This window comes from Haliaeetus albicilla, chromosome 15, assembly GCF_947461875.1.
Source record: "Haliaeetus albicilla chromosome 15, bHalAlb1.1, whole genome shotgun sequence".
Taxonomy (NCBI): Eukaryota; Metazoa; Chordata; class Aves; order Accipitriformes; family Accipitridae; genus Haliaeetus; species Haliaeetus albicilla.
In genome coordinates, this window is record NC_091497.1 from 26,827,760 (window position 1) to 26,850,058 (window position 22,299).

At 36.0% G+C, this 22,299-nt stretch overlaps 1 protein-coding gene across 5 annotated transcripts in view; it reads left to right on the top strand.

Annotated features, from left to right (window-relative positions):
• Window positions 1–22,299, top strand: part of DIAPH3 (diaphanous related formin 3) — a 238,535-nt gene that overhangs the window by 137,950 nt on the left and 78,286 nt on the right. For all 5 annotated transcript variants that reach the window (XM_069802607.1, XM_069802608.1, XM_069802603.1 and 2 more), the window contains 2 exons: window positions 11,713–11,837; window positions 18,312–18,476. In XM_069802607.1, the coding sequence (XP_069658708.1) occupies window positions 11,713–11,837; window positions 18,312–18,476 (290 nt within the window). The remainder of the gene's footprint in view (window positions 1–11,712; window positions 11,838–18,311; window positions 18,477–22,299) is intronic.

A 22,299-nucleotide genomic window follows, 5' to 3' on the forward strand; every position in this document is an offset into this window, starting at 1 on the left:
GAACTTGAGATAGTGGTCACTCCCATAGAATTCGCTTTCTGTTGTCGTGGTTCTTAACGTTTCCAATTTTAGTTGGTGCATTATAACCACTTAGAAGTTCAAGTATTTTTAAATAGCTGTCAAATACTTCAAGCCCTTCATCTAACTCTTTGTACTGGTAATAGAAAGAGTTTCTGATGTATATAAATTTAGTATTTTATGCATTACCTTCAGTGTTAACTGGCCACTGATTTTTGATTGCTAGTATGTTATTGGCTGTACTGTGGTTGAATTTTGTGTATCAGACAGAATAATGTTCCTTATTAGAAGCCATTATTTTCAGTGTAGGCAGTCATCTTATATGAAGCTGCTGATTGTCTTCTGGAAAGCTTCTGAGATATAAAACACTGACCATTGAAAGAGTAGCCAGTAAAATTATCAGTTAGTCCAGGCTTTCTGTTCTTTTTTAGGTGTCTGCTATTGACTAGATGAATCTTTGATCTCACTCAGTATGATGTAGGATGGAAATCAATGACCCTATTTTCAAGTTTATATACTGAATTTGCTTCAGTGTATTCTGAGGTGTATTTTGCATTTCAGTTTTCCTGTATGAAAAAGACAAAGGCTTAGGATGTCTTTAACAGATTAGCCTATCAGTGTGTTTGTTTATACTTGTTTCCCTACCTGCAAAATTTCATTTTGTTTTGAAAGATGGCTCCTGCACTGGCATTTTGGAAAATCCATCAGATCCCAAAGACTGCAGTTAATTTTTTTTTTTTTTTAAGTTTTTAGTACTTTTGCAGAAGTATATTTTTACAAAGAAAGTTGATTTAATATGCACAAACTTTTGCACAGTAAATTTTTAATGAGGTGGCGATTTTTGCTTGAGCTTACCAAAAGGTCAGTTCAAAAAAATCTGTGAATCTGTGGTTGTGATCAGCCATATCTGACATAATGGACTCACCTGGTCTGATGTAACTTACTGATATGCTGATGAAGACTAAATTGACCAAGAATGATTTGCACTGAGGCTTCTACAGTGAGCTGGGAAAACACAGCAGATATTACAAGGCATCTTTATGGCTGCTAAGGAGAGAGAGTGACAGAGGGGGAAGTCATCAAAAATCTTTTATCTTGATGATCATCTAGTCAAATATGCTTTGTCCAGAAGAAATACTAGTTGTGTTAGAACAGAATTTTGGTATTGAGGGCTTAGAGCATCTTCTCCATTCCAAGATACTGTACAACAAGAATAATCTGTTCTGGGTTGTATTTATTGGAGGCAGTTCAGACTTCCAGTAAATTTGGAAAACCACTGGATCCAAAGGTTACATCTAAAGGTTACAGGCTGCTGATAGTACAAAAGGAAGGAAGTCAGCCTGGGGTTTTCCTGTTATCTGATAGGAAGGTTTTGTTTACATATATGCTGCTTTGTTGGTCAAAGTTGTTGGGTAAGGAGATAGATCATCTTTTCTGGTTTTGTATCATACTAATATAATGTTCAAATTTTCTGTGTACCATATAGTTTGTATTTTCTTCCAGTATTTCTTTCTAAATCCTTTTCGCTACCTTTTGTCCTAGCAAAGCTTAGGGCCTTGTAGAGGTGGTGGAATGCTATTCCTTTGTGCTCTGAAGTAATTCCCAAGACTAACTCAATTAAGTTTGATAAGAATATTCTTTTCTCCCATACCTTTGTTGCAAGCTATTTTATTGAGCTGTTTTTATTTCCTGTCTGCATATCCATTTCTTCAAATACAATAATTTCCCATTTTATATGTGGCATAAAGATATTATTTGCAAGTGTCCTTTAAATTATAACTCAACATTAATGTGGCAGAAAGATGTATAAATGCCATTTGAACAATATTAACAGAAAACTTTAAGCTGAACACACGGTATAAAAATGGAACTATACTGTGCATTTATTGGCTTTGGTTTGATTACCAAGCAGTGGTTGAGCCTTATACAAGTTCCTTAAAACAAGTTACTTAAAAGATGCTTTTACAGAATCTTCCTTGACATGACTGTTCTTGTATCAGCCAGCCCATTTGTAGCATACGTTGGATCTTTTTTTATTTTGTACTTCTTGTTCTTAAAACTTCTCTCTCAAGTTATTTCTTATTCAAAATGGTGAACATTAGAACATTACAATGTTTAGCAACTCATTTTATTTTTATGCTTTTTAGAAGAGACATTCTTGGTCGTTTCACTTAATTAATATTGTCCAGTAATTATCATACAGTAAGCTGTTAACATAGCTTGCAAGAGTTTAAGAGCAGTGACAAGGTCTGTTAGTTGTGAAGCTAACATGTATTTTATAAGTGATAAAACATTCACAATATGTGAATTGCATTACAAGAATAAATTTTAATTTTTTAAAATATAACTTTGACAGGCAAGTAGCAAGGGACACGTGACCTATGCAATTGTAGTTTACTTCAGGGTATTTAATTTAATTTGTGGTGGTTTTTTTTTCTATTATGTGCTAAAGTTTTAGTTTTTACTTTTGTAATACTAGAATTAGGCTTAATTCACTGTTACAGTGCATGAATTAAAGATACCTTTTTGCTTTGAAGTATAACAAATCCTGGTTTTTAAGTACTCTTAGATCAGCAGGAGGAACTTTCATTGCTGCTAATGAGCTTACTGATATGACAGTTCCTGAAGATTCATATAATTAAAGCTGTCTCTTCTTTTAAACATAATGACTTTCCTGCTTTTCTATTAGTATTCCAGACAAGAAATATTTTGGTAATTTAGTACACTTTACTAATTTCTTATTTTATGGTATTCTAAAGATTTATATTGCATTTATCCAGGCTGCTGTTTTATTTGATTGACTCCAATTTACACAGACCTTACAGGTAACAGTGTATAGAGTCTTCCTTTCATATTGTAATAACAATATAAAACTGCAGCTTTTCCTTCCTCTAAAAGTCATTAACTCATTGTTGCTTTGCAAGTAACTTACCCATTTTCTCATTTTTGAAACTTAATTCAGTTTTTTTCACAGATAATTAATTTCACTTTTTTTTTTTTTTAAAGCTAGGAATGAAATTGTAAATATGAAGTTTGATCTATATTCATTAAAAAACAGAACACCCCCACCTACAACATTTAAAAATATTAGGACAGCATGAGAGAACAATATTAATATATGTCATAAGCAATCTATATGTCTGTCGTGGCTTAACCCCAGCTGGTAACTAAGCACCACGCAGCCGCTCACTCGCTTCCTGCCACCCAGTGGGATGGGGGAGAGAATGGGGAGGGGAGGTAATACTTGTGGGCTGAGATAAGAACAGTTTAATAGAACAGAAAGGAAGAAACTAATAATGATAATAACAACAATAATAAAATGGCAATAATAATAATAATAAAGGAATTGGAATACACAAAACAAGTGATGCACAATGCAATTGCTCACCACTTGCCGACCAATGCCCGCTTAGTTCCTGAGCAGCGACCCCCCCCAGGCCCACTCCCCCCAGTTTATATACTGGGCATGACATCCCATGGTCTGGAATACCCCTTTGGCCAGTTTGGGTCAGCTGCCCTGGCTGTGTCCCCTCCCAACTTCTTGTGCCCCTCCAGCTTTCTCTCTGGCTGGGCATCAGAAGCTGAAAAATCCTTGACTTTAGACTAAACACTACTTAGCAACCACTGAAACGTCACTGTGTTATCAACAATCTTTTCATACCAACTCAAAAACATAACACTATACCAGCTACTAGGAAGACAATTAACTCTATCCCAGCTGAAACCAGGAGAATGTCATAAGGAAAGGTGGTTTTTTCCTATTACAGAATTTTTAAGAGTCTATGGCAAATTTCTCAGTACTATTACATAAGATACTTTCTGCTATGCATTGCTTGGGCTTCTATTTTGTCTTAGGTTGCAAATTCACGGTGTGTGTTTTCACGTAGTCAGGATTGTTGTGTTAGTTTGGGTGGGGTTTTTTTGTGCTTTCAGAAAACATTACAAACTTCATGAGTTACTCCAAAATGTATTATACTCAACCAGTACCAAACTGTGTGAAAGAGATTCCTATACAAGACTGAAAAAGCATGTTATTTTGTGGCTACTGTTTTTTGAAAAAATTTGAAGAGAGCATGTTTTTTAATCTCTAAAATCTTAGGCTAAAGCTATTTATCTATTTACCAGAAATGTACAATTTAAGACATAAAAATTTTGCTACTCCAGCATTTAAGATACCATACCAGGGGCATTAAATATTTGCAAAGAGAAATTCATGGTGGTATGGTTTAAGTACACCTTTAAATATTTCTTCAATTTTGTATTTTTTGATGTTTTTTGCACCCCTGTTTATACCCGTAATGGATCAACAACGCCTGCTCTATTGGGACACAAGTCCTACATCAGCATACTACAGACTTGCCATATTCCCGTCTGAGCCATTTTAAAATAAATTGAACTTACTGAAAATAAGTAATTACACCTTCTTGTGATTTTCTTCTTTTTTTTTTTTTTTTTTTTTGTGTGTGTGTGTATGTGAGTGCATTTCACAATGTAAAAATTTTAGTTTTAAAAGCTGATGGAACATGCAATATTATGGAATTTGCAATACTGTTATGTATTTATTGTAAATAGTCTAATTTCTTTTAATGTTTGTGGCTTTAAGTTGTGCACAGTACTGTTATCTGGCAAGTAAATTTAAGATATAATTATGCAATGAACTAGTAAATGTAAGTGAAATATTCTGTTTCTTTAGGGCATAGAAATATATGCATCTTTTACAAGTATGAATTAGCAAATCAAATATTAAGCAAGAGCTAGAATATTTGCACGTTTATACCAAAACAGTGCTTCAATTTCTAATAAGATATTGAAATATGTCAGTAGTCCATGAACTTAGCTCGCTCTCTATCATCTTAGAGTGATCCAACAGTTAAGTATCATGGCTATTCCCTGGTGCAGTCCTTGAGCCCCCAGTTATTTAAACATGTAGACAGTTTGATCTGTAGACAGACCAGCATTCAGATAAAGCTGTTCAGTACTTTTAATTTAATTTTTATTCAGCTGGGTATAAATATGGATGTTACTGAGAGATTTCACTTCTGTATAGCATTTTAAGTGATAGTGAGATTAAGACAAATAAAATAATATTGATACTCTATAAGGGAAAAAATGTAGATATCTGCTAAAAGACAAAGAAAAAAAATATGAAGTGGGTTATGCAGAAATCAGTTGCAAGAAGAACCTTAAAATGGCAGAAAGGGCAATGGAATAGAAAAGCTGAATACATTGTGCAGATGTATAGAGCCTTGAAGGTGAGAAAGCTTAATTTTAATTAGTAGGGAAGTGTTGCAAGTGCATATATATGTGTATCTTGCTATCTATATATCTGTCTCAGGGAGTCAGAGTTTGCAGTGACGGCATTGTTTAGAAGACTGATAAGTCTGGCTGGTTTTAAACTTTTATTTTAAACTTTACTAGACTGATGTTCATTAACATTTCATGCTAATGGTTCATTCTTAATCATTATTAATCACTAGTTATTAACAATCTTATCCTAAATTAGCTGTGAATATACAATACACTGCACTCAGCACAGTACTTCATGGTCTGGGTCCCCAAGGGTCGAGGTGATGAGGCTTAAGAGCTGAGGGTGAGGGAAGCCGCAACTGATGCGAGGGTTGTCTTTCTCTTCCCTCCTGAAAATTTGATTTCTTCTTTTATAAGACGATTCTCTCTCTTGGGAGCTCTTAGTCCACCACTGCACTGTATCACTGTGTACTGTGCAACACCGAGGGATATTACTTTTCCGTGCTGGGGCAGCTGCCGTATCCCGTAGCTTGGCCATTTTTAGCCCTTGCCTTAGCAGCTGCTTCTTTCTTTCAATAGCAGTCCAGTGATGAATAATTGACCATCAGTGAGTTGTTTGTCATTTGGGGGTTTCTGTTTTCAGCTTTTGCCCATATTTTCAAGTTCTGAGCTTAACCTGTACACTGTAAAAAGAGACGTGGTGTCAGGCTGCATTTCACCCAGGAGGTTCTCAAAAGAAGTTTATAGAGTCTAGCAGGCCAGGGCTCTTGTGTAGGTAGTATAGGGCACAGTTAGTATAAGGTCTGAGGCCTATTCCTACTGATGATAGTACTGTTATTAGTAGGGAACTGGGTACAAAAATGCTTGTGTATTGTTTACCAATTACGCTACATTAGTGTGCTCATATTTGAATTCAAAATAGGAGAAAATTAATTAAATCCTGCTTAGAGAGCTGCTTCTTTCATGTGTGCAACTGGAGTCTGCTTTGGCTACAGAAGGGAAAGCCTGAGGGCTCAAGAGGCAATGGCATTGTCAGAACTTTGGGGAAAAAAAGGATTTCAAGAGTATTTAAGTATTGTATATGCCTGTTACACACACACAAAGAAGGGGGGGCAGGGGGAAAGGCAAGAAAGCCAGAAAATGGCTGCAGGAGACAAGAGGAAACTTCATCTTGAGAGAAGTAAAGCATAAGTATTGTTCTTCAGTTGTCTGTGACACTGAGTGAGTATATCCAACTAGTTCTTATTCCCTTGTTAATGGATATTTCAGGTCTTTGCTGGTGTTTACAGAAACCTTCTAATACATTGCCTCTGGAATATTTCTTTGTTAGTGCTCTAAACCTATCTGACAATAGGGTGGGGAAATTTTTGTAATTTAACTTTACTTTTAAATGCTGCATCAATAATACGTTGGCAATTTTACGGAATTATTCAGTAAACTCTGTCCATCAGTCCAGTTTGAAGTTCAAATGGCAAAAGTAACAGTATATTTTCAGATTTTTTTTTTAAATAATATGGTATAGTTTTCTGCATCAGGCTAGAGATCAGCTTGTCACTGTGACTCTCTCCCCTCAGAATGTAGGGGCCAGAATAACACAAGGGAAGCAAAATGTCTGTAGGCAAGAGGAAGATTCTCTTGATATGGAGACTGCATCCATCCAAGAAAATTGTCATACAGGGTGGGCAGCACGTAAGATTTCTGAAATATCAGCTGAAATACCTGTTGCAAAAAGTAGCAGAAGGTTTACAGCAATATAGATGAGAAAGCACACAAGTAGTATTGCTTTGCTTTGGAGAATTATTTCTAGGATTTGAGATAAAACAGGTATAGTCTCAAAACTAGATGAAATATTGGTTTAATTTTAAGCAAGAATAATGATCTGGGAATGGGGGAGAGGGTAGCAAAATGTTGCCATAGATATTTGTTGAAAGAAAAAAAATCAGAGTACTGTATTCTCATATTGTAAATACCAGTTTCCATTTCTGCATTCTGAGATAACTGAGATATGGAACTAAAAGTTTAGTAAGTACATTTTTTACCAAGTTTTGCTGTGGCTATAGTCATGTTGTGTGACTACAGAATATTTAAGACGCTGAGGAGAAGAGAATGATTTGGGCAATTACACCTCTCTTTATCTGACCTTACTGATATGAAAGTTTATAGAGGAAAGAATAATCAAACATGGAAGTTAATGAGAGTAGCATAAAATGAAGATTAATTTATTGGTAGTAGACTAATATGCTAGCTTTGACTATTAATTTCAACCCCCCTCTCCCCCATGAAATCTACGTTGACTTCAGTGTTGCCTCCCAAGCTTGGAGCGACTGAGGCTCGTGGATGTCCTTTGTCGGAATTAAGGTGAAACGACACCAGAGGAGTTCAACAATCAACATTTATTCAACCTAGCTAACCTTGCCCAACTACAAGTGAACTTATCAATATGAACCTTGCATCATGTCATTAAGCTGTTGCTTGAAAAGAGAAGGGAGGTGTAAAAAAAGAAGCGGAAAAAAGGAACATGAAACTGTATCAGAAGGAGAGTCCTCCTGTAGAGTCACGAGGTTCAGAGCAGACCCCCTTGCTTTCTGGACTCCTTCTCAAAGAGGAGCGCAGGGCGGCTGGATCCGCTCCTAGTTCCAGACTTGGTCAATGGTTTATGTTTAAAAGGATGAGGTGTAGGGACTGTGAAAAAGAGAGAAGAAAAGAGAGAGAGAAAGAAAGAAAGAGAGAAGAAAAGGGTTTCACCAGTGCTGGGTCCAGCTTTGGTCCAGCCAGCCTAGAGATCTAGTTCCTCAGGGCATGCACTGGGAACTCGTTCTCCCTTCTTTTATAGTCGGTGGTCTCGACATGCACAATTCACGTTCCTGGGGTTGTCTGGAATCAGTCGGTGAGCTGGGGGCTTCATTGGGGAGTTGCCTCTCTTTCCCTGCTGGCATGACTGCTTAGAGATAGAAGCACAGTCCCATCTTCCGTGGGGCCTCCTCCTCCAGGCGCATATGCTGTGCTTCTTCTCCTGGTCACTTAAGATAAGGAATTGCAGCTTTGGAGAAGCATGATCCCACTCTCCGTGGGGCTCTCTCCTCTGGCCACATTGTCCTTTTCACACAATTCCAGCGCTTTTACAGAGGCCATCTTCTCCACCAAAGTTCTTTAACGAATGTTTGAGACATTGACTATAATTTGTCAGGCCGTCACATTCAGGAAAGCATTTGACATCATGTAAAATGGGAGAATATTCATTAGAAAAACAGAAGAAACTATCTAAAAGTACTGTCTAAAAGGAATATGGAAAAAAAAAAATTGTGGTATTGAACCAACGAGCATAACTCACAAAGGGTTAGACAGTTTTGCCAGCGGAGAGAGAGATTGGGTTGTCATCACTGAATGATCCTGAGGAAGCAGAGTAAAAGAAATGAAAATCGATAGTATGAAGTACAAGATAGTGCATCTTGATACGGTAATAAGAGCTTTGGTCAAGAAAAAAGGATATTTTATCATAAGATAATCGGATAAGGTATTTCCAGTAGAACTGTAGAAATAGTAAGGCAAACATTAAAAGGGCTGGTGAGTCATCACCTGAAATACTGTGCAGAAAGGTTTTAAACAGATACAGGTGAAGAGGCTTCTGGAATAATCATGGTACTAGAAAACCTGAGTCAAGAGAGGAAACTTTAAGAACAAAGTTGTTTTAACCATGAAAGGCAGAAGGTGAGGAAATCTAATTATTGCCTATAAAAATATTAGGAGCCTTTTTGAAAAGGGCATGAGAGTGTTCAGGCATACATACACTGTATTCAACGAACAACCTGGTTTTGTGGGCTAACATTCAAAACCCCAGTCTTTGACTTTGTTTCTAAACTATCAAATGAGTTGTTTACTTCAGTTTGGCTTGGGTTTATGTCTGAATCCTCCCAGGATTAGGGGTCAAAGTTAGGGTTTGGTTTTTTTATTTCTCTTCTGCCATTCTTCTGTGGCCCTTCAGATTTTATACCATGTCTTTCAGAGGGGCACGAGGAAGGGTTGGCAGGTATTTCATGTCAGTTTTTTGTTGAAGAGCTGCTTATATTTCCGGATTTGATTTTTTCATCTGTTTTCACTAAATTGGAAGTTGCAAAGACAATAGTACCAAACTAATACCAGCATATTACGAGCTACCCTCTGCTTGAGGATGTCACCAGAAATACAGTCTTAAAGCAAAATATGTCTAATAGTTGTGCACTGCTGAAATCAAAGGAATGCTGAATTTTTATATTCAGGAACAACTTAAGACCATGACAAAGGAAAAAAAAAGTCAGAACAAGATAGTGATGTAAAGATTCTTGATCAAATATGTAACTGTTCAATGTCAAAGGAACTGAAGTAATATAAATAAAAAATTGGCTTTGCTGAAAGCAAGAAATTGAAAATCTCTTGTGCACAACCTGTTAATCAGCTCTAGTCACTTGAGTTATGGGTTGGTTTGTTTTTTTTTTTAATCTGGGTAAAAGAATGTAGCTGTTACTCAGCTGCTACCTGCAACTGATGTAGAGATTTTTTTGGTGAGTTGGGTTTTTTTTGTTTTGTTTTTAAACCTGTGTACTTGCTGAGTCTCATAATTCTGACATTTTGTAAGTAGTGACTTTAATTTTATTCTGTGAACTATTTTTATGCAAGATAAACTGTATTGTGAAGAGTCTTAAGCACAAGGTATTATATTCTGTGTTTCTTAGCAGCTTTCTAAGGAAATCACTGTCTTAAAATTGTGTGTGCCTACCCTCAAAGGCTTCTTATGACAGCAGAAGTATGACTTTCTAACAAAATCCCGTTTGTTTCTGGAACCTCCGAAGACTGAAACGCATCTGTAGTCAACATTGTCAGCTTCTAATTTTAGCTCTGCTTCCCAAACAAGGCAGTTTCTTAACTACTGAAGCCAACTGACCTACCTGATGATGATTTCGGCTTACCAATTGCTGAGAGAAAATCTGCCAAGTCTAACATACAATTGGAGAACAGTGTTTTTGCATAAACAGGGGTTTTTAAAAATTGTGATTATAAATTATAATATGAGGTTATATTTATATTCCCTTATTCTTTTTAGAAAAGTTGATTGTCTACAACTAAGTTGTCTATGTTGTTTGGTTTGGTTTTGTTGGGTTGGTTTTTTTGTTAGGTTACATTAGCATTTTAACAGGTTGCCATTGGTCGTTTTGTAGTTGTGTTAACCATTCTGCTATGAATGGGATTGTAGTTGCTATGCAACATTTTACTCTAATAATTCGGGGACTCTGTCAGGTTTTTATGAGAGAAAGATGTGTTCTCTATGTGTATCTTATATTTCCCATCACATAACTCTACTCAGTGGGTAAAATCATGGATCCACTACAGATCCTAGTAACATCATAGGGCCACAAACTTTCTCCAGGGGTTTAGATGAAGTTTAAGGTAGCTTTACCTTTATAGGTACAGTATATTATGAATGAAATATATAATGAAAAAAAAAAAATCAAGTCATTAGACTAATATTCAGAGTATGTTCTTAACTATATATATTGTTCCTCTGGAATGTATTTAAATGTTAAGTTTACTTCATAAACAATCAGGAAATAAGTTTTAACTGATTGCAATAATACAAATCCAAGATAGAATACATGCTAACAGGAGTTATCCTCAGGTTACTCTTATGGTGTTGATATTTTAATCAACTATTTACAGATCAAGTGTTCAACTTCCATGCATTGCTTCAAATGGATGAAAGTTGTATTTCTCATCTTCTGATAAGAAAATTTGCACTTTTTCTACATCCTTCTATAAATCCCTGATGTTTCATCTCTACTTTTTTCTTTTTCCTAAGTCCCTGTTTTGCTCTGTTGCACCCTCTCAAGTGCTTGCACTTCCCCCCAGCTTGGCAAGCACTTTCGCTCTGACTAATTCTGTTGTTTTTTACCAGGCATTGTGCTTTCAAACTAGGGAATTGAGTCTTAGGTTTCATGGGTAGGTGTTTAATAGCCCCATTTGCTCTATGTTTTGAGGGTCTTATTTTCTTCATGATTTTCCATACAAAAGTTCATGTTTTCTGTTTTAACAGAATGAGATTGAAGAAAGCTTTGTCGTACTTGGAGTAGCTTCAAAACTTGTGCTTTTGTTAATCAGAAGAGACAGACTGGCATATGTATATCTCAGGTTATTTAAAACAGAATGTTAATTGCAGTGCAAAACCTTAGGCATAAAAAGAAAACAAAATGTAGTGTTCAAACAGCATACATCTAATCAGAATAAGGCAACTGCATAAGTGAGGGGAACTGAACGTTGAAGAGTGACCCTCTCATCTTGTATGGTAATTTGTTCGGTATGCTTTTATTTCAGAATTAAAAACATAGTACGCTGATTTGGGGAAGGTTTTAAATCATGTATTTTACCAACAATCTTTCTTGTTTAAGGTGTTAACAGAATGAATGTTCTGTATTTTAGTCTCAGCAGAAAACCTGGAGAAGAGCCTGAAGCATATGGAGAGGCAACTCCAACAGCTCGAGAAGGATTTGCAGACTTTTCCGGTTCCTGAAGATAAGCATGATAAGTTTGTAGCAAAAATGTCAATATCCTTTGGAGTATTCTTTAAACAAAAAAAAACCAACAAAAAACAACCAACCACAAAACCAACAAAGCAAAACCAGAAGTAACTTAACTTCATTACCTTAAACTAAATTTCTTTGCATAACTTCTGTCTAGTGTGTAGCATTTATTTTTGAAAAATATAACTTTTTTTCCCTCAAAAACAAAATACACGAACAGTCCAATTAAAGGATTCATCTGTAGTGGATCGAATGAGGAGAAAAATGCTTACTGTCAGGTTTTACACTGTGTACAAATTTCTTAACTTAGTGAAAAGCAGTTATAATAGGAATGTTAAGCACTTTAGTGTTAAATGATTTTTTACATGAGACTATCTCAGAGAGACATGTCTGTTATTCTGTGTTTATTAGTGTTCTAGTTTATGTGTTACCACTGTGAATGTTTTTGTACATGCAACCACAGAACCAAAAAATTTCTCTTATTTCAGAAATAAGATTCATAGCATGTGAAAACTGGTTTCTGGTCTTGTTTTTGCCAAAGTTCCTTTCCTCACTATTTATTCCAAATCCTGCAGCCAACTTCACTGCCTGTCTCTCTCATAAGAAAGCCTGTGACATGAAGATACTTAATTAAAGCAGAAAAAAACCCCCATTCTTTCGCTTAAACCTCCCTACCAGATGATCGTCATATATGCTTGGCACTGAGACTAATCTGGAAGCAAAAATATCAGCAGACGGAGACAGGTTGAAATTTCCTCTGCAGGCCTGGTTAGGTTATTACCTGGCTGGAAGACTACTTTGTTAGGTACAAAGGCAGGGGTACTCAGGAGATGGTCCTCTTGATTAACCTCATACTATTAAATAAAAGATGGCAAGGGACCCTGAGGCCAAGTGGATATACCGGTTCTTGCTGCTTTAGGGCCAGTTTTCTCTTCACTAGACTAGCTGCAACCAAAGTGTTTACGTCTTAGCTTTAGGCCTTCTCTGCACTCAATGTTTTATCTGTAACCTTTCAGTGTTGCTACTAATTTTTGTAAGGTTGGGTATTTTTTTGGTGAGGTTGTTCTCTTTGTTGTTGTTGTTGCTGCTGGCTTGTTTTCCCAGCTCTATGTGGTTTTGAGAGATATGTTGCAGCCCACGAGCATGGTGTCTCTATAGTACAAAACATAATTTTTTTCCCTGAAGAAGTCGATAGCATAATAGGAGAACTAGGATAGGGGTCCTGAAGGCAAGCATTAAACTATTGTCTAGGAAGTTAGAGGAACACATATCCATGGTAACATTCTCAGAAATATTGCTAGGACTATACAAATGCAATATTTTGAACAGTAAATATTATGAACAGGAATAGTTTGGTCTCACCTACTACCTCTCCCAGCAGACAGGCAGTAATTTCAAAACAGTAAAGTTGCATGTGGTTTCTAGTAATGTCTGTGAACACACTAATTAAAGAAGGTCACTTTTAGAAAAACAGGAACTTCAATAATTACGAAGCAAAAAAGGTTTGATGTAAAGGTTAGATAATCCTGCACAGCGTGATGAAGCCTGGACCTGTCTTTACTTTTATTCCTATGACAAGGAAAGCTGAGTGATGCTGATGTCTTGAAAAGCATGCAGCTCATAAAAAGAAACCAGCAGGAAATCTGAAAAAGGAAGGATGGTGCTTTGTTGGAAATAATTTTTCATCCTGAGTACAATTAGGCTCCATGGACAAGCAGGGTATTACATCCTGTCGCTAAATATCACAACCCAAAGGCCCCTAATGAACTGATTAGCATTCTTGTTTCTTTAGGAAGTCAGATATATGCACAGTTGGTGCACTCTTTTATTGACAAAGTCTATAATTATGAATATTTCCCCTATATATTAAATTGTGCTAGTCTGTCAGTCATCTTATGTATGCTAGCTAAAAAGGAATTATAGTTATTATTGCAGTTCTTCTGTTTGCTTTAATTAGGAAAGTCAAAGAATATTGAATTAATATTGATCTAGAATATTAAATCCATTGAATGGAATGTTCAATAAAAAAGCACAGTGAACAAAATACACTTGTACGTTCAAAATAAAAATTTAGTGAGTTTATGGAGAGTATTTAAATTGCATATTAAAAACTTAATTAAGTAATTAATTAAGTAATTTAGTCAACATGCTCTTTATCAGTCCTGTCGGCATCTCATGTTTCTAAGTAGCAGCTGAGAAACTCTTGACAAGTTTCAGCCTACCACTGAACGTAGCATTGATGGCAATTTTTACAGAAGCTTATGGAACTAGTACTTGAGAGACAATGAGTTGGTTGCTGCCTGTCAGCTAGAAACAGAGTCCTTTCTTTTTGATCAGTTCTCTATTCCTCTTGTCATTTAAGTTGATTTGTTGACATTGCGAAAAGAGAAGGAAGGAACAACTGTTACGTAAGTCAGAGCCTGATTTAAGCGCGGTAGAAGAAACCCATTTCAGCTGCAAGGAGGACACTAAGTGCTGCCTCTAAACTGTCAGTTACTTAATCGGCCTCGTAGTTTGAACTTCCCTCTGTGCAACATAAACAAACTGCAGTCTGTAAGATGTCCTCATACCCCAAGGACTGTGGAAGATTACAGGACCTGAGCTCTTTAGGTGATAAAAGATTATATGTTACTTTTTGGGAGAGGGTCAAGATGTTGACTGTGTGGTCAGGTAATGAGATAGGGCTTTGGCAAACAATGTGAATTTAATTTAAGTATATAATTCCTTTATACAGGTCTTTAATATCTGGTCTGGACTTCAGGCATGTATTACAGCTGGTACTGGTTTTGCTCATAATATATGGGATATACACACTGGATGCAGCAGCTCTGTGTGATACAAATACATGTCAATTTGTTTTAGTTTTATAGCATATAGATGAGTAGGAGTGAGTCAAGGAAAAGGTATTATTTGACAAATACTCTTCAGAAGGTACTAATTTAAAAATCTAAACATTTCTGTGTGTTTCTTGAACTATTATATTCAGATACAGAATTTTGCTGTTGAACCTTGCTATATGTATATGAAAGGAAGTGTCTGTGACATGTATTTTTCAGACAATTGCAACTGTTTTCCCAAGAACTTGATGTGGGAAATCCTCAAGAGAGCCCTAGAACATTCACACCCTTTGGCCTTAGTAGAAAACAATGCTGGTTTGAAGTGACCTCAAAGGCTTTTTGCACCAGTCTTCAAAAAGTTTGCCTTGTTTTTATGCAGACTGTTGCTGCCTAGTGTAGTGGCAGTCTCAGTGCAGTCTTGAAGATTCTGCTAAAATATATGCAGCATCTATGTACCCGTTAATCTTTTGTTCTTATGCAGAATAATATTCCTTTTTCAATTGTTGACACTTAATACATAGGTTAGTTTGTGAAAAAATCAGAAGTGATGAATATGGGGCTTTTTAAGGAAGTGTTTGGTACAGATTAATATCATTAATTACCTGTTCTAGGGTGACAGCTGCTTTTACTTGGCTTGATACTCTGCACTATATTATTATTTTTAGACCACAATATATTAAAATCAGTATAAACCTCAGACAAGCAATTCACTGTGAGAAGAGCTGCCATGAATATGCAAGACCAAATATACAGCAGTTAGAAATTTTGCCACAGATATTACTTGTCTCAGCCCTGCATTGCTTTCCTGTTCCATTAATGAGCAGAATGATGATCTGTAGTCCCATGAGTCCAAAAAGGCAGTTCGTGAAGTGAAGGCACTTCAGAAAAACTTAACAAATACCTAACTTCTTGACTTCCTTTTCCTCTCACCTGTGTTGCAGCTCTGCTGTACTTCTGTCTTCATTCATCCAAAGCCAATGAATTGTGTAGCTGATAATGCATATATATCAACCTGTTCATAATAATTACAGTTGGGATTGCTGTACTCAGTAGTATTCCCTGTTGTCTCCGGTTTAGCTAGCTAACAAAAGCCACGTTTAAAGAAAAAAGGAAGAGCGCTTATTAAAAATACCTAAATTGAAGCACAGTCTCAGTAGAATACCAAGAGCTTAGGGTATCCCATAATGCACCAGATGGAAAATAAAAATCTCAGGATTCATTGTGTCTGGCATTGACATACTGGATAGTAAAACATCTTTCCGGAGTGCTGTACTTTGAATTAAAGCTGTGCATCCCATATTCAAGGGGAGTCACTTTTAACAGTATACACTAGGCAGCCTATGTGGACTCTATTAACATAGCTGTAACTTTAGCTGTGTCTTGCAGAATATCACAGAAATTTCATCTCTCTCACCTCCCCACCCCCCCATGTTTGCTTTTCAGGATATACTCTGGCGTATCATTCATTTACAAGATGAAGTATACATTTTTTTTAATAATTATAACTTTTTTTTCCTCAGTTTTTTCTCTCCTAGAAAACTGAAGAAAGTTACTGGAATGTTTGATGTATGGCATTTATACATAGTGACAACAAAACAAATTAATCTAATTTTTCTTTACCCTTCCACTCTGTGGAAATAACAGCCTCATAATTGCAAAAAATAGTGTAGTTTTCCCTAAGTTGTGTTAATGATCTAGGAATCACCAATAATAAGTATCCTAAATTGTAGGATCAAAAATAAACAGGATGTAGAAATGCTTTTTTCTAGTTTCACTCAGCATTAATTTTACTGGTTTCCTTTATTACAGTTGTTTGTTGTTTTGGTTTGTTTGGGGTTTTTTTGAACTGCTGACATTTCTTTTGATGGTCCTAACTTGTGTTTTGTCATGTCTTGTTTCTCATGATCCTTTCTTTTATTAAATATTTGGGCAGCTGTTACAAACTAATCTCTCACCAAGTTTCCTCGCTTCCTCCACCAATAGATTTTTAACATCCTTAATAATTTTTAAGAAACTCAGCTCTGAAGCATAGTTTCCTGTAGGCTTTGTGCATCTTGGGAACTAAGTAAAGGGGAGAGATTCAAATTGATGTGGAAGAAAAAGTGGGCCAGCAACATCAATTCTCTTTGAGCTGTTGCTAGCCAGTCAGCGCTGGCAGTCTGAAGCCGCTCACGGGCTGCGTCTTGTGAAGTCAAAAGCAACATGGAAAGAAGCTCATACTGGCTAAGGAGCCTTGTCAGAGCAAGAGAAGGTCTGAAATCAAGTGGTTGGGGGTGATGGAAGAGGGATTTAAAATCATTGACATCTAGGCTTTAGTTAGTCCTTTTCTACAAGACTGTCATAGTGGAGACTGTTCTGCCCCTACAGACCCAGCTAATAGCTATCACAGTGACTAATTTTAATGTTGTGGAAATGCTTTGTTTCTCCTTTCCTGCATCTGTCTGAGAGCATTATTGTATGACTTCCTGGCATGGATTCTAAATCACAAAAAGAAAACCATTAACTGCTGACTTGGTATTTTAAAAGCAACGTTAACAAACCTGAAGGACATTTAATAGTGAAATTCAAATGGGATTCAGCTTCTAAACAAAACTAAAAGACAAGTGCATCGCAAAAAACCTGAAGAGTGAAAGCAGTCACCCAGCAATAAATTGTTACTATGTATTTAAAACACCATGGTGGACAAAAATTCTATTTGTCTAGTTTTTAATGCACTTGATTCAAAATCCTGTGCTTCATAAAATAAAGTGACCATAGTGTATGTATCTGTCGTATAAAGAATACAAATACAGTAAATTCTCTTTTGCACTAGTGGGCAATTGGGAGTAAGGGTAAAATTACCATTTCTTGACTTTTGTAGTCTTTCCTGGAGCAGGAAAATAATGGAACATAAATATTTGTTTAGCTACCATGCCATTAAAGTAAACATTTTATGAAGTTGTCCTACATAAGGAAATGACTAAACACAATATTTCTTCTTTGAGCTTCTTTGGCAAACTATATTGTCAGAAATCTTGGATAAACACATTTTTTTTATTTCATTTATGTTATACAGTATTTTGGTGCTGTTTATAAATTGTCTTTCTCTTGTAGATGTAGTTCTATTGTTTTCACCTCTAATTTAATTAAGTTGTATTGACATTGCAGATAGCCTTAGAAAAAGCCTAAATACCTGATTCAGCCACCAGGAACAGGAATTAATATTTCTATTTTTACTTTAATTTTAGTAGGAACTATACTATTTCTTGATATATTAAAGTATTCAGGTTAGTTATTTGTATCTGTACCTAAATGCCATGTAAATTGTCATTTATATACCTAAGGCTTTAGCTTCAATAAGGAGACAGTGATAGTAAATAAACTACATAAGTGCCTGAAGTTAGATTAGTCCCATACATTTCACTTCATACAAAAGCATATGCTAATGGAATAATCTTTAAATTTAAAGTGGTTGAGAAAATTTTCTGAAAGCACCCTGATTTATTCATAGGTCTAATATGCACAGTAAATACTAGGAAGCCTATATGACATGGAAGGAATTCTTTTGATACTTTATTTGATGCAAATGAAAGATGTGTGTGAAATACAGGTCAATGTTAACTAAGAACTGTGGGTTTGACTGGATTCACTGAGTATTCTTGCAACCTTAACAGCCGCGTACAGCTTTCTAATTCATGCCAAAGAAGATTTTCAGAAACTTTCAAGGATGCATGAGAACATGGAAAAACTCTATCAGAATGTGATGGGATATTATGCCATTGATCTGAAGAAAGTTTCGGTGGAGGAGTTTTTAACAGATTTAAACAACTTCAGGACAATGTTTATGGTACAATCTGTTTATTCTATGCTTAATGTTTCTTAGAAATTATTTTTTGTAATCTTTCAGTTACTGAACAAACTAAAAAGAATTTTCTTCCTCCTCAAATAGTAGCTGATACTCATATCAGAAATGATAGGATATCCTAAGGATAATGGATTTTTGAATTATTATTTGTGGACGATTTCTTTCTGAAAGAATTGGAAATTCCTAATAACAATGAATGTAATTTAAAACTGAGCCTCTTACATGCATGTATAACCTGAAGAGAAAAAACCTGAAACTCTGCCTTTCTTAAATACAACTGCATTTTCTGTTTAAAGGATGCTAGTTATTTACTGCAAAATAAATTTTCTAACAATTAGTCTATATTTATAATGCACGCTCTTCCCATGCAAAATCCAGACCCAAGATTCTATTTTCTTTAATTTTTCATTTGCCTGCAGCACTTGATCAGTGTCAAGGTTTGCATCTGTAAGCAGGTTCCCTGCTATGGAAACTCAGAGCTCCTTACCCTGGCTTAAAAAAATAGCATATTTTCCTCAAACTCAGACTGTTTCTAAGGACCTTTAATTTTTGTGCCAATAGGTTCTCTAGGATTTTAGGTTTTATGCATTTTATATGCCTACTTTCTTCTTTTCCCTTTAAAAAGGATGATCGTTGGGGGCAGAGGCTAAGAATTATTATTTTATTAATTTAAATCTTTTAATTATATTTGAGAAACAGACATTAGGCTGATCCAGGTTATTGTGGGGTAGCTCCTTTTGGATAGAGCTCAGAACATAGTTATAACCATAATTCAGACTCACTGTTAGCAGAGCTTTGCCTTAGAGTCATCTAAAATAGTCACAGATGTGAAGGTTAGCTCTGTCCTTGTATCACAGGGCAGCACCTACATTATGTATACAAACATTTGCACATACTAGCTCATCGTAAAAGCTTGAGCTATTTTGGAAATCTAATTTTATTTTTCTTTATGTATTTTTTGAGTCCAAATGCATTTTCATTATGCTTACAAATTTTAATAATAGGTTGGGTTTTGGTTTTGTTTTTTAATTTACCAAAATGTGATTTAATAGTTTTAAGAAAAGACCTTTCTGAAAAGTGAGGTAGAAATTTCTTACAAGGGTGTTTATTTATATATTTGGAGCTGATTATATATGACTATAAACAGTCTTCTTGGCAAATTTCAAGATAATCAGATGTTCTCCAAAATATTGCAGGTTCTTTTACCATTGTCAATGTAGCTCTTCTGGAAGAAGGATGATTAACTTGATGATACACTTCAGAATGCATACTCAAGACTGGTATATCCCTCCATTTAAAATAACCAAACAACTTTGGGAAAGCTGATGGCTATATAACTTCAAAATACTTTTATAGAGCTTTTATTTAGGATTAGTGGGGATTGCTGTCTTGGTGATTTGTAACCATATTCAAATTGGTAAAGTTAGGGGGGCGAGGAGAGGTTGTTGATTTTGTATGGAGGTTGTGGTTGTTTTTGGAGGGTTTTTTTAAGCTTTCTCTGCATAAATAGTTTTTTGTCTTGGATTCTGAACACTCGGCTGGTAAGCAACCCTTTCTCAATGAAGAAATGGAAGAATAAAAAGGCGGGTCCCCAGTTGTATATGAATTTATTAATTTGGATAACTTGGAAAAGGTGACTCCTGTCACATCTGGCTACCTATGATTAAATAGCTTAACTTACTGGCTACACTCCTGCAGGCATGTTACCTGAGCATGAGCTTTGTGACAAAATCTGGAGCAGTGATCCAACTCATGCCTATTGAACTGTAGAAAGATTCAATTAAGTTATTTTACCATCTAGTCCTCATTGCAGCCTGACACTTACCATTACAACACACTTATTTAAGTTGATTGCATGTTTCCTAGTCTTGTTTGGGTTTGCTTGGTTGATTTTTTTTTTTTATTATTTCAGACATGTCTAAGGGTGTAGATAAGGAAAAATACTTCTTTCATAGATATTGAGAAAGGGTTTGAAATTCCTATGACCATCTATTTTGAAGAAAGGACTTAAAATTTAGCAAACATATTGGAACATGTGAAGATTACCAAGCCTCTGCCACTTCAGAGTTTTAACAGCTTGTCCTGGTTTCAGCTGGGATAGAGTTAACTGTCTTCCCAGTAGCTGGTACAGTGCTGTGTTTTGAGTTCAGTATGTGAAGAATGTTGATAACACTGATGTTTTCAGTTGTTGCTCAGTAGTGTTTAGACTAGAGTCAAGGATTTTTCAGCTTCTCATGCCCAGCCAGGGCACCTGACCCAAAATGGCCAACAGTGTATTCCATACCATGGGACGTCCCATCTAGTTTAGGAACTGGGAAGTGGGGGGGCAGGGATTCGCCGCTCAGGGACTGGCTGGGTGTCGGTCGGCGGGTGGTGAGCAATTGCCCTGCGCATCATTTGTACATTTCAATCTTTTTATTACTACTGTTGTCATTTTATTAGTGTTATCATTATCATTATTAGTCTCTTCTTTTCTGTTCTATTAAATCGTTCTTATCTCAACCCAGGAGTTTTACTTCTTTTCCTGATTTTCTCCCCCATCCCACTGGATGGGGGGGAGTGAGTGAGCGGCTGCGTGGTGCTTAGTTGCTGGCTGGGGTTAAACCACAACACAGCTAAAAACCTAAAAGGCACAGTCTTTAATCAGAGTAATTTTGCCTGGCAAGTTACATATGCCAGATTTTTCAACATGGGCGTTGATTATGTTTTCCTAACTTGATTAGTGCCTAATTTGAAACTCAGAATTTCAAATTTGATTTCAGAATTCCTAATATTATGAAATAGTTATATTACTTTAATTTCTGATGTTTAAACCACACCTCCCATTTAAATACTGTGGAATAAGAATACTAAATGGTTAGGTTCATCTTGAATTGAAGACTCAAAGAAATGGTTATGCTTTACCTTAATTACCCCATATTTCTTTTCTGTGTCTGTAAAATTAGCACCGATACTAACCCCTACTTCACAGCAGTGTTATAGATAGATTAATTAATGCTTCAAAACAGTTAGATATTATTGATGAGCATGATAGAAGAAACCTTGAGGAAAATGAATAATTCTGCCTTGCAGAGCACAGTTTGAAGGCTATATGAAAAAGGTGTATAGATAAGGCATGAAACCACTTATCATTCAATGACACTAAACAAAATATTGAGTAGCTGCTCAGTTTTGAAACTTTTTGGAAAAGATTTTTGAGATGCCTAGTGCAAGACACCTGAGGTCTGATTTTCAGAATTGTTTAGCATTGGTCTTGATTACTGACAGAAACTGAAGGTGGTTGGCATCCCACAAAACTTAGCTCAAAAGACTTTTAAATTTAGTGCTGATATATCATTAGATTCTTAAAAAGTCCCAAACTAAAAGACTACTTAAGTCAGCAGTAGGTGTGGGAAAGTGAAGTTCAGTCATCCTTGTTGTCAAGCAAAGTTGATAATTTACATACAGTACTTACCTAGTTATAATGCTCTTTTTTGTTCTCAATTAATGAAAATGTTTAAAATGTTTAAAAAAACTTGTTTAAATCTGGAGACGTAGACTTCAGGTTCATAGCTAACTTTGTACTGCACTTTGTACTTCAGTATTATTTGGCGGCTGTGACTGCTATGTGTGAGCACTAGATCTAGAGCAGTTACTTGGCCAGATCCAAAAAAATGGGTGAAGTACCTTACCTTCAGTGCTTCCACTCCCAAAGCTAAATTCCTGGTACGGTCAGTGGAACATCTTAGGTATCAGAGATCTCTGTTAACCTCCTTCTGTGCTTTCACAGCATCAGAGGTAGGACTAACAGGCTCATTCCTGAAAT